General features: G+C 35.7%; 1 protein-coding gene across 1 annotated transcript; it reads right to left on the bottom strand.

The window, feature by feature from the left end:
* Positions 1–967: 967 nt before the first annotated feature.
* Positions 968–7,861, bottom strand: LOC104115039 (cytochrome c oxidase subunit 6b-1-like). Its single transcript, XM_009625610.4, has 5 exons — positions 7,566–7,861; positions 3,309–3,605; positions 3,134–3,216; positions 2,934–3,015; positions 968–1,322 (listed from the first exon to the last, which is right to left on the bottom strand). Exons 1-5 carry the CDS (start codon positions 7,605–7,607, stop codon positions 1,269–1,271), a joined length of 558 nt encoding a protein of 185 aa, XP_009623905.1. The 5' UTR covers positions 7,608–7,861; the 3' UTR covers positions 968–1,268.
* Positions 7,862–13,884: the final 6,023 nt, after the last annotated feature.

The raw sequence follows: 13,884 nt of genomic DNA, 5'->3' as shown, positions 1-13,884 counted from the left end.
TGCGTCTCCACATAGACATCTATCTCTCTGGTTGGCACTATCCACTATCCAGTCCATTCTCTTTCCACCAATTTTGATTAGGAGTTCTGTTTTTGGCTTTTGGTATATATGCTACCCACTGAAGTTATCTCTGGTTCTAGTTATACCCAAATATTTCAGAGACTTAGGCATACCAATTATTGCATGGCGCAGATTGCTGCCCTAGAGGCGAAGCTTAGGGGCGATTAGCTCATGTTGGAAGGAATTTATCCTATGCACTCTCTACTCAACGGTCAAGAAAAATTGTTGCTTTTCCTTTGGTGCATGTCTACCCAGAATCGTTCATGATGCCTTTTCTATTTGTTAGTCACAATAATTCTATTAGGTCTCTTATGGTTTTAAATAAATGAATCGGTAAAGGGACAAATCGTAAAAATGTAAGGTGAAGGTGCAAATCAAATATAATTTTTTGCTTGGTGCATGCATAAAGGGTGCAAGATGCAAAGGACTGTAGAATCTGCCATATATAAGGGAGCAAAATACCAGATAGAGAACTGACAACCATTGTTATAACCCATTAATAAAGATTTTCAGAACTTGAGGGCACGCAATCGTGCAGTTCTCATAGTTCTCTAAACTTACGAGCATGCAGCACAGAATAATGGCGATAATTGCTAGTTTCGTCAATAAATTATCGTTTATTCAATTATACATCTAGGTATATCCTATTTAGGCTGGTGCATGACAAGATAACCTTAGACAAGTCCTACCACTGAGGCAAACTCACTTTTTGAAACCAGCTTTCCCTGGAAGGAAAGACAGGTTTTCCTTGTTTCTATCATAAAAATCCTTAAACCAGGTTATTGAGATCTTATATTTCTATTACTCGCTCGATTAAAACTATAATCTTCTTCGTATAATGAGAACAATGGCTAGATATCAGGCATGAGCTAGGAGGTGGCACATGCAATGTGAGAGGAGCTAAATATAGGGATGGAAAAATAAGCATTATTTGTGTGATTAATCATCAGTTCGAATCGTTTATAAAATGTGAACAATAGATGATTCATCACGAGTAAACTACAAGAGACTGATGCGTGAAATTGTACTTACGAAGATGATAACTCAATAAGAGATGATCCAAAACAACTTTTTTTGTAGGTGCGAACTCATTGAAGGCTTGAGCTAGTTCCAATAAGCACGCCAAAATTTATTGATAACAAAAATGGAGTCCCCATTCATTTGGGAATTCAGATGCAGCAAGGACGAGAACAATTGGGCACCACAACTTACAATGGTCCGGGAAAGGTGCCATTCTCTCTTTGCTCATTCCATCGGTCAATCTGCAGCCATTATCAAAAGCAACGAACACATGAAGCTGATAACATGAGATTGTAAGGGCACATAAAATAGAATTACCATCAGAACTAAAAGTTTACGAGTTAAGAAGATATCACGTGTTAGCCAGAAAAACCGCCTATGTGTTAGCCAGAAAAACTATCTAACAAATGACAAGGTCTTGCTTCAGATAGTCCTTATTTGGTAATATTTTTATTTTTGATAAGGCCTATTTGGTAATACTTGTTTAATCTTGTTTTAGGCTCACTAAAATTGCTGTGCTCCGCAAAAAGATATCCTCACTCAAGCATTTGATCATTCACTACTGGCTACATCTGACTTACACGATTAGTACTAGGGATCATAACTGTAAACTCTCGATAGTGCACATCTCAGCCATGTCCACCACAATCACTACCCGGAGAATACTTAAATTGCTGACTTCACTCACGGTAACTCCACCAGGAAACTGCATCACTACATTGCTACGCTTGAACCCTCAACCGAGCTAACATCAAGGACATATCAAGACCAATACCAAGTTCTCCTAGTAATTTCATGACTACCACATTGCTGACAACAATGCTCCAGCCATACACACCAGAATGCCACTACTTCATCATTTAATTCCAAACTTTCACCACCACCTTCCAGGGTGTATATATAATCAAGACAATTTTACATGAAAGCGCGCTATGAAGAAAGTTCTGTAAAAATCTATATATTGGAATGCGGGGCTGGGGTTAGGATGTCATCCTGGTGGTTACTACTTGATCGCTTCCTAATTCAGTTAAATAGGATAACGTCTTGGGTCTCCTAGGATGGCCCTATGGATTTAAATCCACAAGCACAAGTCTTTTCCTACAGTTACAGCAAAAAGCTTGAAAAAGCAAACTCAAATGTCAATGGATGTGTTTTCCCATTTCAGCTGATATGAAATACTGCCCAAGAAATCATGCCCCCAGATTTGGCACAGCTCGGATCTCCTATATATCAAAGACAGAAAAGTATCCATCTTCCTCTTTAATGCAGGATAATGAGAGCAGGTCTCTAACTCCTTCCTACCCTTCTCCCTCCCCATCCCTCCTTCCCTCCCATATTTGGATTTATCCAACTGCCTGTGACAAGTGTCAACCAATCCCTCCTTTCTTCCCTAGACTCACTTGTTTTGTTGTCTATAATTCACGAGATCTCAATCAAAGCTTCACCATGCCTCCCCTCCTCCCATCCAGAAATTATGATAATTAAGTTTTGCATTACAATTCCAACATTACATGTTCATGAACCATCGGACCACCTTAGTGATTTAAAGTTATTACATGTTCATGAACCATCGGACCACCTTAGTGATTTAAAGTTATTACATGTTCATGAACCATCGAACCACCTTAGTGATTTAAAGTTCTAACAGTTTCAATTTCATAATGTCAAATCCACATAAAAATCTAAATCTGTCCATCCACTGCTCAATGGGAATTCCGTCTCATTAGTAGACGCCTAATACATAATTCATCCCATATTTGCCAAAAGATTAGTTAAACACGGGAATCAAGATGATTTAGCATACTTCCAAAAGCATATAACTATGAAGACCCAAAGCTATAAAACAAACATACCCATTCACCAGGGCAAAGGGAACGGTAGTACTTGGCAAATTTGTCACACTCAGGTGCACCTTCACCCTTTGCAGCTACACAGCTGAAAGACAAATCAATTGTACATAAATGAAACTTTATTACTCCAATCGATTTAGAATACAAGACATACAGAAAGAAACACAAAAGGAGGAATGGCTAGTATAGCTGTGTTTACTGACCGATGATATTCGACATATCTGGTAAAGCAGTGCCTTGTCTGATTTGTAGTAGGGAAGCGGAAGTCAGCAGGCGCTGTCTCAAGCTGATTGCCAATCATAACATAAACAACAGAATACCGTCAATGCATATCAGCACTAGTAAAAGGAGTCAACACTAATGGTTAACAGATCTAACCTTAATCTCAGGGGTTTCAACAGCAGATTCCTCATTTCCCGAGGTCTCATCTTCAGTACTTTCGCTGCTTTCATCACTGGAAGCCTTGATAGGTGGAGAGGCTTCAGATGATTCAGCTGCAGCTTCACTGTTTTCCTCAGGTGCAGGGGAAACTTCGGTGCTCTCAACCACTGGATCTTCCTCAGTTTTGGACATAACTTCTTCAGTTGGAGCAGCTGAAGGGGTCTTAACCTCAGTTTCTTCCACTGGTTTTGCTGCCTCAGAGGATTTCTCTTCCTGCGCTTTCAGCAAGTATTGCTGCAAATCCAGGAACAGGACAAAGTTTGTCATTTGCAGCAAAAAACTCTATCAGTAGCGAAGACAATCTCAATGCAAAATAATAAAGCCAAAGACTATTATTATGCGCTGAATTTTTTTGATAACAAAGTAAAAGACAGTTATTATAATATTAAATTCTAGAGAAACATGTCAAAGTGGAAGAGTTAAATAAGTTACAAGCTCACAACTAGGTGATGAAAAGCTGTTAGAACACATTTCACTACTCGATGATCAATTCGAAAGTGACAGCTCCAACAAAACAATGACGTGAGGGGGAGCAATTTCAAGAAGGTGCGCACATCGGAGGGAGAGGCACTAAGGGAACCATGCGAGAAGTAGTCGCTTCTTTGAATCCAAGTTAAACGATGAAGAAAAAGGAGAAAAAATTGACAAAAGATGGTTTTTTTTTTGCTATTTGTGTACTGGGACTCTTCTCTAGCATGCTTCAGTTCTCCTTGTTGTCCTTTCTTCTCCTCTCTTGTACGCTTGGGTTCTTCTTCCCCTCCTCTCTTGGTATACTTCAGTAGTGCTTCTTGTTCTTCTATTACTTTAGCTTTTGGGCTTATCTTAGCCTTTTTTCTTCTCCATTCCTATCTCGTTCTCTATTCTTCAAATTCTTGATTTATCGATAGATTGTTAGGAAAATAATAAGAATAACTCAAATCATACGATGTTTTAAAGAATATGCTCTTTAAATTCGCATGAAGTACATGTGCAACGTATATACACTATCTGTATTTATATATATATATATATATATATATATATATATATACACACACACATTTCTAAGAGCACGGAAATTTGATCCTAAACATAAATCAATAAGGCACTTGAGGACTTTTGTGGGGTAAAATTTCTTCTTTTATTGAGCTAGCTAGCTAATGTGATCAATACATTTCTTCGTGCTTTTATTTCATATTGTTATCAAATAAACTAATTAGTATGGTTTTACATAATTTGGTTATTGTATCATTGATATTAGTGTTGACATATTTTAATGGCCAAGCGAACATTATATCCAACAAAATTTCTTTTTTTTATAATGATCTTTTGATTTCTATTATATCTCTCATAGTTTTTTATCTATAATAGTTAAAATATAATTTTTAATATAATATTTATTTAATTGTTTTAAAACTTTTTACTCATTTAAATAGGGTACACGCGCAACGGGCGTACACTATTCTAGTAGGTGTATAAAAATGTATAATAGTATATAAAAGGTCTTTATACACCCATATACACTATTATACACTATTATACAAAAATTGACTTCGTCGCCTACCTTACGCCTCTTCTAAAATTTAGCTCAAACCTACTCCAAATCACTTCAAACTTAAGTTTTGAACTCCTCTTGATGTTCCCAATCCAAACAACTAACAAACTCGAAAATTGAAGTTTCGAATAGTCTTCAATGGTGGACTTCTATTCGTTAAGTTTTCAATTAAACATAGTAAAGAGAAGATCGACTTCACCACCACATACAGAAACCATATACATTATAGAATTAATGAACAAGGTAAATTATGAATGAAAGCAAAAAACCTTATCTTGATTTGGATTTCTTCTTCCATGGTCTAGGACCATGATGATCTCTGCAATTTGGACTATAAAACTTTCCACCTAATTGGCTCATCCAAAAACTGAATACACTACCTCAACCAAACAATGCAGTTTCATCAGCTCAAAATCATTTCGAAGACGCCGAAGAGAATGTAAAAGGCAAACCAACTTTTGAGTATGGAGAGCTCGTTCTTGGTGTTGCCCATATTTTGGCATCATTTAGTGACACTTCCATTCGTGAGACTGTCTTTAATGTTGGGCTAAGGAATGAAATCTTTTATCAAGTTATACACAAAGTGGGCCAAACTAGGTAAGAAGGTAAAACACGGGCCAATTTTGGTAGCATCATTAACTGATAAAGAGAGTAATTTTTTCTTATGTTTATGATAGCACCAAGCAACCGTACCTCTTTATAAAACTAGATCGAGTAAGACCGCCCCAGCCAAAGACCAGGGGCTGATAAGGTTGAAATTTCCTTAAATTAAGCATAATAGTATATATTCAGTAATGCTTTGCTTCAGGATGACTTTAACAATTCAATTGCTTTTAAAACTTATTTCATTTTGTGAAGAAATTGTAAGAAAAAAGTAAACACGTTCACATTTTAGTAAAGATTTGTTACAAAGTTTCTTTATTAATAGTAATGTTAACTTATGATATGCTCAAATAAATTGGTCACAGACAGATCTTAACTCCTTACAGCTTTCTAATTGACAACTATTTTATGGAAATTCACTTTCCGTTGCATTTCTATACATGTTCGCGTGGCTATTCTCTCTAGAAATGAACAACACATATAGGTTTCCCATAAATCCCACACACTTAGGATATAAACTACTTTGCTTTTTTCTCTTTTTTCGTTCACTTTCTCGATCACTAGATGGACCTCAAATTCCATCAACTGATTATGTAAATCCAAGAAAGCATCAATCTTTTGACATAAAAACTCACATTCATCTTTGATCTTGTTATTCACTCACTATATATTCAAAAACACATTTCTTCACTCTCAAAAACACATTCTTCATTCTGCAAGAAAGATGGAGAACTTCCCGATTATCAACTTGGAAAAACTAAATGGGCTGATAGAGCTTCCACCTAGGGAATTAGGGGCGGCTTTCGGTCGGTTCGGTTTGATCGGTTTTCGATTTTTCATTTGGATGCACCAATAACCGAACCAATATTAGTTCGGTTTTTTCGGTTTTCGTTAGTTCGGTTTGGTCGATATTCGGTTTGGTTCGGTAGGTTTGAGGGCTTTTTGTTTGAGCTTTTTCTACTTAAAAATAGGTCTTTAAGTTTAATTTTTTTTCACAATTAGCTTTTTCTAGAAGTTAATTGGACATTTTTTCCAGTTAACTGGTCAAGTACTAATGAACCACAAACTCACAAAGATGAAAGAAGAATGAGACTATACGTTCAACTTTCCTATGAAACTCCTTGGAGCAATTTTTAATTTATTCTCATATCTATATAGCTAACTTGCAGTACATTTATAGCTATGGATATTATTTCAAATACAAATTTTTCCATTTCGTCAAAACAAAAATTGGAGACTAAATACGTATCATGAAACATGAATAGAAAGGAATACAACAGCAGAAGACAAAAGGCACAGCTTGGTGCTTATAGCTGCTATCTTTTGCTTTTCACATAAATTGGAACCCTAGTTTATGTGATTTGGTGTAATTGGACTCATTAAGCAAAGTCTTTGGACATAGGATTTTTTTTTGTAGTAGGAGCTAATCCAACTTCTTTTGTATTCTTTTGCATCTTATTGATGCGAATAATATAACACCTTACTTCATCAAAAAGAAAATGGAGACACCATATTGAGTGAAAAGGTCCTTTTCTGCTGCACTAACAGACAAAAGGTAGAGAGAAGAGCGGGAGAGAGGGAGGACTTTCTTTTAAGGTTCTTTGAAAGAGTATTGTGAGCTATGCAGAATGAAGTTTTTGAGTGTATCTCTAATCATTCCCATGGTGGCAGCTCTCTCGGCACCATTCAGTTTTTCCAAGTTGATAATTGGGAAGTTCTCCATCAACTGCTCGTGTAAACCAAAATCTAGATAAGAAAAGACTCAAGCAAATCACTATAAAATGAATTTCTTTGAAATCAGAACTAGTTCTTATTTTCTATTTCCACAACTAAATGTCATTATTCAGTAAATTAATAATAAATAAATAAATTCTCAGTCACAGAACTAGAACAAAATTACAGATCAAGCTTATTTCCAAATTCAAAACTTCAAATAAATCATAAGTATTTCAAAAATAAAATTTATGAACAAAGATAGGATAAAATTGAACATCGTATGATCACAAAGCGCAAACCAAACAGCAAGCTGAAAATTGCAGCAGTATTTTGCTAATTACCTCAGATAGGGATGGAGCATTTGAGGTATCGACTTCGGCCATTGCTGGATTCAGCTGCGACGGCGCCCGATAGACCAGACCAATAAAATAGCAAAGCGCTTAGGTTTTTGGTAGAATGTTCAGCTCGGTCAGTATTGAGTCGATGGGAAAGTGATGCCGAGAGAAAATGGAGACGCCATCTCTTCTGCCGTCAGGAAAGGCTCACGTATCGAGGACTGGCCCATGGGCCTCCAAGTCTCTGTGGTTACTGGACTTGATCTGATTTGACTCAGTCCAGAGTTGGGGATAGACAGGATAGCCCTATCAGGTGGAGCCCGGAACCAAAATATTGCAAATTTTGACTCAACCAACAAAAAAAATGTGAAAAAAAGTGTTGAGTACCATATTATGTATTAACTCATCTAAAATATGCGCTATACCTTAACGGTAGTTACCTCGTTAAAGTATAGTAATGCATGTAATAAATGCGTTATACTCAGTATTTATATTCATAAATTCATTGCATAACGCATTTATTATATGCGCTATGTATATCCTCAGGTATAAAGAACCATTCCTCATGTCATGATAATTCACGAATTGAAATCACATGCCAAAGCTTCAGGTAATGATCTCCGTGTTTTTCTTTGTAAGAAGGAGAAATGGTTCATGCATTGGAATGTCATGTTGCGGAGGCTGCCTTTTATAGAATTCTCAATTCCTTTAGATTTATTATTATAGTACTATGTAGTCACATAAAATAATATGAATCATGATATGCGGAATTAGTAATATAAAAATATTTATAATAGCTAAAAATTCATATTGATAGTGTATAATGGTGCCAAAATGGATTAAAATAATAACTACCCATTCATATTATCCACTAAAATATAGGTTGGATAATGAACTTTATAAAAATGAGTCAAATATGGATAATATTTCATATTATCCACTTAAAATATAGAGGAATTTTCAGAACCACTATTGTTTAGTGGCTATTAACTTCCAATAGCTACCATATACATAATTACTTCCTATAGCTATTATTCAGTTGTTATGGTAGTGTATTCACATGTATTCGCGTTTTTGTATTTATGAATACAAGAGCAAAAAGCGCCTAAAATCAGGGCAGTTCAGTTATACGCGCATGTATTCACATATATTCGCGCCATGTATTCATGAATACAACATTAAAAAGCGCCTAAAATTAGGGCAGTCCAGTTCTATGCGTGTATTCACATGTATTCGCGTTGCTGTATTCATGAATACAATAGTAAAAAATACCTAAAATCAGGGCAGTACAGCTGTACGCGCATGTATTCACATGTATTCGCGCCATGTATTCATGAATACAGCAGTAAAAAGCGTCTAAAATCAGGGCAGTCCAGCTGTACGCGCATGTATTCACATGTATTCGTGCTGTTTTATTCATGAATGCAGCTTTACGCGCATGTATCCATATGTATTCGAGCCATGTATTCATGAATACAGTAATGGCAATCCCTTAAAAATAGGTATGTCCAGCTGTCTAAGAGAGAGGAAAAACATAAATAGCGTATTTCATGCCTCAATGGTAGTATATACCATAAAATATTTATTTTGCTATAAAATATAAAAGGTAGCTATAGAAAATAATATTTTAAAATAATTTTAGTTTATAATAAATAGGGTGTATAGGTTTGCTATAGGAGGTAAAATTTCCTAAAATATATACTTCATGGATAATCAATGGGTTTAAATTTTATATTTGTAAAGATTCAAATTGAGAGTTTTTCAAAATTGGGAGACTAGAAATTTTCATAAGTTATCACATTCTGGAAGCAATGGATAATATGTGTATTCATATTATATATCAGTTAGCCCATTTTCTATTCGTATTAAATATGACAAGCCAAATATTTTATCTTTTTTTATATTACCCGTTTTCAATTTGCACATATCCGACTCGACCCACCCATTTTTCACCCCTGATAGTGTATTCTTACTGATAGGTTATGAGTATATTTCAATGATATTTGACCTTACAATATCTTTTTTTCAAGATAAACAATCACAACACATGTGCGGTGAAACACCACGTCATAGAGGTTGCATATGGTGACATATAGGGAAAAAAACATGTTGCCTTTTTTATGAAGCTTTGGCATGTGATTTCAATTCGTGAATTACATAGCGCATATAATAGATGCGCTATGCAGTGAATTATTATGACTATAAATATTGAGTATAGCGCATGTATTACATGTGCTATACTTTAATGGGATAACTGGTCGTTAAGGTATAATGCATGTTTTAGACGCGTTATACATAATATGGTCATCAATATTTTTTTCACCTATTTTTGTCGCTTGAGTCAAAATTTGCAATATTTTGCGTCCGGACTCTATCAGGGGCTCGTCTTTAAACAGTGAAAATAGCACGGGCTAACCAGTTTTTGGATTGGTAATTAAAAAATAATCAGATTTAGTAAAGTCATTGAAAAATAGCTACTATTTTGCTGAAACACGAAAAGTTCCAGCATAATATGCTGAATTATGGAGCTCCCGCGTATAAACTTCCAGCATATTATGTTGGAACTCCAGCACACAGAAAGTTCCATCATAATATACTGAATTATGGAGCTCATGCGTATAAACTTCTAGCATATTGGAACTCCATCACATTATACTAGAATTTTACATGTAAAAAATTTAAACTTCAGCATATTATGCTGGAAGTTTTCGGCCTTTTAAGTGTATTTTCGTTCAGATTTTATTTTTACATAAAAAAGTGACTAAACTTCGATCACTTTTGAATTTATGGCTATTTTTCAATTACCAGTTGTAATCTGCCTATTTTTGATTTTTTTCTCGATTCTTGGACCAATGAGAATTTCTTTCAATGATTTACCTATTTAGAGCAAGAGAATGGGAGGGGAAATGTGAAAGAAACATATCAGTTGACAATAGAACAGTTACGTTTTTAGATGATGGATTTTCAGAAACCACTATAGTTTTGTAACGACTCGACTTATCATTTTAAGAATTAACGCCCCGTTCAGTGACTTAAGGTCTCAAGAAGTTTTGCATTATGTATTATGACCCGCGAGTGTGGTCGAGTTTGATTTACTGAAGATTCAGAATTAAATTAAAAGAACAATCCTTATTTAGAAGCTTAAATGAAAAAAGTTGACCGGAGAGTCGACTTTTGAGCAAACGACTTCGAAATAGAAATTTTGATGATGTCAATAGCTCTGTATGGTAATTTTGGACTTGGGAGCGTGCCCGTAAAATTATTTGGAGGTCTGTAAAGGAATTTGGCATGAAATGTCGAAAGATGATTTTTTTTTTTTGGGGGGGAGGGGGGGTGACTTTTTGATAATGGGGTCGGAATACGATTCTGAAAATTTGAATACCTCAGTTATGTCATTTATGACTTGTGTGCAAAATTTGAAGTCATTCCGGATTGATTTGATGTGTTTCGACACAAGATATATAATTTAAAAATTCAAAGTTCATATATTTTGATTTGAGGTGCAATTCATCGTTTTGATGTGGTTTGATGTGATTTGAGAATTCGACTAAGGTCGTATGATGTATTAAGACTTGTTGGTAGGTTTGGTTGAGGTCCCGAGGGGCTTGGGCGTGTTTCGGATTGATTTCGGACCATTTTCCCTTCATTTTCCAGTGATGTATTATGTTGATATCTCGTGCCTCAATCCTTCATCGCGTTTGTGTGGCAAGTGTCGCGAACGCATAGTGTATTTGTATGGAAGTAACATTTCCTTCATCGCGTTCGCGTCCCCCAGTCCGCGTTCGCGTAGTGTTATTTTGGAAGGGGAATTATTTGTTCTTCGCATTCGCTAACTTACTTCCGCGATCGCGAACTTCTACCTTTCCCTTCTTCGCGTTCGCATCTCTCTATTCGCGTAGAAGAAAATAGGAGCTGGGCACTAGTGACTACTTCCTCTTCGCTTTCACGTCCTTCATTCCGCGTTTGCGAAGGTATGCCATCCCATTCTTCGCGTTCGCGTACCATTTCCCGCGTTCGCATAGGCCAATCGTGAGCCATCCGACTTTTCCTCTCCGCATTCGCGAGCGTGTTATCGCGTTCGCGAAGCACAAGATGGGCAACACTCTTTTCCTTCTTCGCGATCGCGTTTGATGTTCCGCAATCGCGATGCTTTGACGCCTGGGCAGAATTAAAAGTCCCAAAAATGGGGGTTTGAGTTCATAACACAAAAATTAAATTGGGAGCTCGGTAGAAGGCGATTTTTGGAGAGATTCTTGCGTGGGTGTTTGGGGTAAGTGATTCTTATCCAGTTTTGATTAATTTTCATGATTATGCCTTTGAATCCATCATTTAATTCAGATTTAAATGGAGAAAAATCAAAATTTTTGTAAAATCTTCCAAAACGAAAATTTAAGATTTGGAGGTCGAGTTTTTATTGGAATTAGATAAAATTGGTATGGTTGAACTCGTATCAAAATGGGTGATCGAATTTCATAAAAATTATGTCGGATTCCGAGAGGCGGGCCCCCGCGTTGACTTTTTAGGAATAAAATTTTAAGTCAATGTATTATTATCCGGAATTATTTCCGATGAATTTTAATGAAGTTGTACAATTAATTTGGATAGATTTGAGCTATCCGGAGGTCAATTCAAGCAAGGAGGCTATTTTGGAATATTGGCCTAACTTCAAAAAGGTAAGTGTCTTGTCTAACCTCGAGTGGGAAAATTACCCCTTAGGCATCGAGTCTTATGTGCCATTGTAAAATGTGAAAAGCCGTGTACGCGAGGTGAAGAGTACATACTCGGGCTTATATGTGAAGATTTTATTGGGTTAAAGTCTTAGGCATTATTGTGTAGTAAATTGGATAATTATGGGCATTTATTAAATCATCTATTTGTCATGCCTAAATCCTTGTTGTTGAACTTGTTTTTATATGACAATTTGATGTGATTGTTATTTGAATATTTATGTAATTCTATGAGTTCGTTGGGTTGATATTTCTTGGAATTTAATCTCATTATGGATTTTTCCTCTGGAAATAATTAATTAAGCAAACTTAAGAAGATGTGCTAATATAATTATCTAAATTTGGATTAATGAAGGCTTTGCTTTATGTTGAATAATTTCTATCTCTGTTGATTATTTTTGTGGTGATATACACATTGTGTGGAGCTTTCGGCTATTTGTTGTGAAATTAATTGATTTATTTGTATCTTTGGAATTTGGTTGTGGCCATTGGGAAAATTGTGATGTGAATTGATTTTTGTTACGTTGCCATGACAATTTCCCGTATAAATTATTATGTTGTGTGAGTTGTTATTTTGAGTAGATAAGGGTGGCATTCCATTGTTGATATTATGTGGGTATAAGGGTGATATTTCACTGTCGTTGTGTTTGTTGGAATATTATCTGGGCGGAGCGATAATGGTGGCTATATGAGAGATAAGGGTGGCAATAGGAGCGATAAGGGTGGCTATTGATATTGTCTGGGCGGAGCGATAAGGGTGGCTATAGGAGCGATAAGGGTGGCAATATGAGCGATAAGGGCGGCTATTGTCAGGGACGAGATGTGATGATGTGGAGTTGTGGTGTTGGTGACTTTCATGTGATATTGTGATTTTCTTGTGTTTATTTTATACCTTGTGTAAATTGTCTTGTTGTTGGTAAATTGATAACAATCTGATTTATGTTAAAATTGAGGGCATGTGGCTATTGCCATGTGGATTATAAAATAAAATGTGGGCACGAGGTGTCGTGAGTAAATGATAATAATATTGGCACGTGAACTGTCCGAGCAACTGTGATATGAAAAGTGGGCACAAGGTGCCGGAAAAATATGATGATTTAATTATGGGCACGAAGTGCCGTGAAAATATGAAAATGGGCTGAGACCCATATTTTTTTTATGATTTTGAAATGAGGTGTCACATGGTGACTTTTTAATTGAAGGAATTATATTCAAAATATTTATTTGGAAGGATTTTTATGCAAAAAGATTTATTGGAAATGATTACATTCGAAAGATATTTATTTAAAGGAAGTATATTTGAAAAATATTTATTTGAAGAAATTATATTTGAAAGAGAGTTATTTGGAAGAATTTTATGTGAAAGACATTTATATGGGTGATTTGATTTAATTGAGTGTAATTGTAATTATTAATTGTTGAGCGATATTAACGGTGTTCTCAATGTCTGTTGTGCATATCCCTGGTTATTTTATGTTGCCCTTATTATTATTTGTTTCCTATTATTTTGTATATTATGTTGCATAGGCTATTAGACTAGTGAGTGTCTTGACTGTACCTCGTCTCTACTCCACTGAGGTTAGACTTGATACTTATTG

Source organism: Nicotiana tomentosiformis, chromosome 4 (assembly GCF_000390325.3).
Source record: "Nicotiana tomentosiformis chromosome 4, ASM39032v3, whole genome shotgun sequence".
In the NCBI taxonomy this organism is placed as follows: Eukaryota; Viridiplantae; Streptophyta; class Magnoliopsida; order Solanales; family Solanaceae; genus Nicotiana; species Nicotiana tomentosiformis.
This window is presented reverse-complemented; position numbering and strand designations above follow the sequence as displayed.

What these genes read in the sequence shown, in the direction of transcription:
- LOC104115039 (XM_009625610.4), bottom strand. Translation starts at nt 7,607, where the DNA reads ATGGCCGAAGTCGATACCTCAAATGCTCCATCCCTATCTGAG. An exon ending in TTGAAACCCCTGAGATTAAG is followed by an intron (nt 3,217 to 3,308) that starts GTTAGATCTGTT and finishes ATTGGCAATCAG; the next exon opens with CTTGAGACAGCGCCTGCTGA. An exon ending in AGATATGTCGAATATCATCG is followed by an intron (nt 3,016 to 3,133) that starts GTCAGTAAACAC and finishes TTTGTCTTTCAG; the next exon opens with CTGTGTAGCTGCAAAGGGTG.